This window comes from Hevea brasiliensis, chromosome 16, assembly GCF_030052815.1.
Source record: "Hevea brasiliensis isolate MT/VB/25A 57/8 chromosome 16, ASM3005281v1, whole genome shotgun sequence".
In the NCBI taxonomy this organism is placed as follows: Eukaryota; Viridiplantae; Streptophyta; class Magnoliopsida; order Malpighiales; family Euphorbiaceae; genus Hevea; species Hevea brasiliensis.
Window position 1 is genome coordinate 48238426 of NC_079508.1, and position 3942 is coordinate 48242367.

Here is a 3942-nt window from a genome sequence, read left to right on the forward strand (position 1 = left end):
CATGTTGAGTTATCATCAAGGGATTGACCTTGCAACTTGAAAGATTTTAAAGCTCGTCCCTGAAATATTTATTTAAATTTAATTTATTATAAATCAAGATACATAAATTTACAATAAAATTTGATATATTTATATTTTTAATTTATAATGACTTTATTTAAATAATGAAATTTAAGTTTGTTTCTTTTAAGCAAAAATTTGGAAAATTTTCCAAAATTCAATCTTTGACTGATCCATCTAAGTTCTCACTTCTAATAATGAAAAATAACAGAAAATTCAAACACCCAAAAGAGGTCCATTCTCACACACAACTCTTAGTCTATAAGTCACCCAAAGAATTTATTTAACTCTAATTTATTATAAATTTAATATATAAATACGTAAATCTTAATTATTTTATATCTGATAACACTATATATTATATCTTGAGATGATTAACCAAATATAAACAAGAATTTCACAAATCAAATGGGGTGGGTTTAGGATGTTAGGGTACTACTACTTAATTCTCAAATGCCCATAGAATAGACTCATTATGGAATAGCAGCCATAAAAGCATAGGCTATAATGGTAAATGCAATAATTAGGATTACAATAAAGCTCATAACCCAAAAGATAATCATCAACAAAGTAGGATAAATTTAGATTTGGCTGCAAAGCATACACTAAACAACTTTATACATTCTTTTTATATAATTGATTCGATTGAGATTTAAATTTAAAATTTTATAATTATAAGAATAACTGTAATACAATTAAATTAAGGTTTATTAATTGTTTATATATTTTTTTATAAAAAAAAAGTAGATATTAATATAAAGTTGTGTGTGTAGATGTGTTTGTTCTTCATGATATAATATGCTTCTTTTCTCTTTATACCAACAATGTTTAAGAAAGAAAAAGGGCAGAATTTTGATAGAAATAGCCCAATGCTACATGCAAATACAGGGTAGAAAATTGTAAAAAAAAAGACAGAAAAAATATTTTAAAATTTCAAAATAGGAAAAAAACTGAAAAAAAACAAATGTATAACCAATTTTAACAGCCTAGTCTGTTTTAATTTAATGATTATATCACTCACATGCTAATCCAGGCTTCGAGTCTGAAATGCTCCACTTAAAAATTTTAACCAGTAGAGGAAGGGTAGTGACTAGAATCTGACCACGGAGGCACCGGAAAATCTGAACCAGTGGGCGGATTCTGACTTGGAGGGGGATGGAAAAAACCTAATTGTTGACCAGCCAAAAGCAGAGGAAGTGAAGCAGAGGATGAAGATGACGATGATAATGACCCAGAAGAAAACGCTGCAATTGAAGGAGCTGAAATGGAGGAAGATAATGAAGACAAAGAAGATAGAGAAGAAGACAGTGGAAAACTTGATTGTAGAGAAGCCAATTGCTGATTATAAAACATCTGCTCTAGCAAACTCGATGGTTGAGTTCCATGCATGTCCCCAGTGCTCTGTAACAGCTGGGAGTACACCAAGTAATCTCTCATCGTATCAGCTTGAGACTGAAAGAATTGCGGGTGCAGGGCCGCCTGCGGCAGCTCTTGTGGTGGTTGAGATGACATTGACTGTAACTGAGATGGTGGTTGACGACCAATGGGGATTTGGGATACGGGAACAGTTTGCATTGGAGGTGGCAGTATTCTGACATGTTCGGGGAAGTTTAGTTTAGCTCTGTTTCCTCTAAATCTTAAAGCAGCTTCGTCGTAGGCTCTGGCGGCGGCCTCTGCGGTGTCGAATGTGCCAAGCCAGACTCTTGCTGCTTTATGTGGATCACGTATTTCAGCTGCCCACTTTCCCCAAGGCCTTTGTCTAACTCCTCTGTATCTTCTTCTCCGCTCGCCCGTTTCTTCAAAGGATACTGTTTCGGTTGACGACGTCACTGGTACTGTAGCAGAGGTGGTAGCGGTAGTTGGGGTGGGGACTATAATTGAAGCAGCTGCCTCTTCTTTTACTGTAAATGGTATAAAAGACGGATTATGGAGGAAGAAAACAAATATCATATTTGCTTTGAAGCTAAGAGATTGAGATGCTAAATTCTGCAGTTAAGGCGGTGATGAACTGTTCTATTGATCCTTTGGTGATGACTGCAAATGTTTGATGATTTCATAAAGCTGACAAATTCAGGCTTTTGATTTTTAATGAATGAAGATGACAACAAAATTTTTCAATACATGCAATATTTATAAAAAAGGATTTCTTTTAATGAAAAAAGATATGAAAATCACTGTATAAAAGTTGAAAATAAAGAAAAATGTAAAATATTATAATTATCAAGTTAATGATCCCATAGTTTATGTAACCAGATGGGATTTGTTGGAATTGGTGACCCATGGTTGATCCAAGAATTAAAGAACAGTTTTGAGAAAGGAATGGCAGAGATACGTAGAGCTAGATGAAAATGGTTTCAATGAAGAAACTCACCAGTTGCACCAGATGAAGATGAATCTCCTTGAGAACTTCTGAAATCACCGAACGCTCTATAAACCCTTGGCATAGACTCGATCAATTGAGTTGCACCTTGTTCTTCACGCCCTCTCTTTTGTCCAATCCAGAAACCAGAACCAGAACCAGAACCAGAACCAGAAGTAGAGGAATAAGCAGACAAGGGAGGAGAAGGAGAAGAAGAAGATGATGAATAAACACCAGGAGAATATGCAGAAGAAGAAGCAGAACCAAGTCCAATACTACCATAACTAGATGTTATTGCACTTCCTAAACCAGCCCCATATCCCCAATCACCAGCTCTTTGGCCTGATACCACATGAGAAAGAGCTGAAACCATTGTAGTCATCTCCCTTGTACTACTATCATATCCAGGAAACACAGTTGGCGACTGTGTGTCGACTTGTCCTGGCTGATTTAACACCGATTGTGGGTATATCTCATCATGATCATCATCGCCGCTATCTGTAGTAGCAGGGCACCTGATGTAGTCGCCTGAGTCTTTCCGGTTCGCCACCTTTAAATTCAACAAACACATGTAATATGAAAGAGAGGAGTACAAAAATGGAGGAAAGTCGTTTTCTTTTTCTTGTTTTTTCCTTTTTTTCTCCTGTTATTCTTTTTTCACAAACTAAGAGTACCCTTTTGGAAGTTATAAGAAAGGATGAGGGTTATATTTGGTGATAGAGAATTCAAACTTGATCAGCCGCCATTACAATAGTATCACTTCCAGTTGCAGGTGCACCATATATAATTTCATGATAAATATGATAATTTCTTTCCTTTATTTTTTGGTGGGGAGCAAAAACGTTTATTTATTTTCATAAAATAATAATAAAAAAAAGAGTTTTGGAACACGTCCACACCAGGGCTTTTGACTGATGAGGGAGTAACTCATCTTGGAATGAACATCTTCGACCGACAGACAGCTGATTTGCTTGGGCTTGAGATAATAAAATAAAGATATTTAGCCCATAATTATCAAATGGGCTAATGAGATTACGATATAAACAGAGCTTGGACTGTGTAAAAAATGACTGCAGAGTGCACAGAGACTGCATCATTTTTAATCCCTGTTAATTTATTAGTGTTCTGTTTTGACTGGAATTCATTTTCGTGTGAAACAAAACTAATGCTATTAAAAAAAAATTGCTTAATTTTTTTATACCATCTGTACGGTCAAAGCACGTCTCTAATGCGACGGTGCACAAGGATAAACCCAATACTATTAAAAGCTGGGACCAAAAAAATGGAATCATTCAATTCAATGATGAAATAAATGTACGCATTGTGTTTGATAAATGGTAAAAAAGGGATTATTAATAATTGGGTAATTAGTGGAATGAGCTAAACTTGTGAAGTTTAGCTGATCTAACACAAAAGAGAAGAACCCAGTTGTCAATTTGGCTGGCAAGTGGTGAGGGTTAGACCAAGTTGGGTTTCAATTCGGTGGAGATTGTCGTTTTAATGTGAAATAAGGTTTGATGTGG

At 35.3% G+C, this 3942-nt stretch overlaps 1 protein-coding gene across 1 annotated transcript; it reads right to left on the bottom strand.

Moving 5' to 3' along the window:
• Window positions 1–887: 887 nt before the first annotated feature.
• Window positions 888–3180, bottom strand: LOC110665473 (ethylene-responsive transcription factor ABR1). The gene is made up of 2 exons (XM_021825614.2): window positions 2432–3180; window positions 888–1961 (listed from the first exon to the last, which is right to left on the bottom strand). The coding sequence occupies exons 1-2, from the start codon at window positions 2988–2990 to the stop codon at window positions 1126–1128; spliced, it is 1395 nt and encodes a 464-aa protein (XP_021681306.2). The 5' UTR covers window positions 2991–3180; the 3' UTR covers window positions 888–1125.
• Between the last annotated feature and the right edge of the window lie 762 nt (window positions 3181–3942).

Coding starts and splice junctions, on each gene's coding strand:
- LOC110665473 (XM_021825614.2), bottom strand. CDS start 2,990: ATGTGTTTGTTGAATTTAAAGGTGGCGAACCGGAAAGACTCAGGCGAC. Junction 1,962..2,431: donor ATCTTCATCTGGTGCAACTG/GTGAGTTTCTTC, acceptor TACCATTTACAG/TAAAAGAAGAGGCAGCTGCT.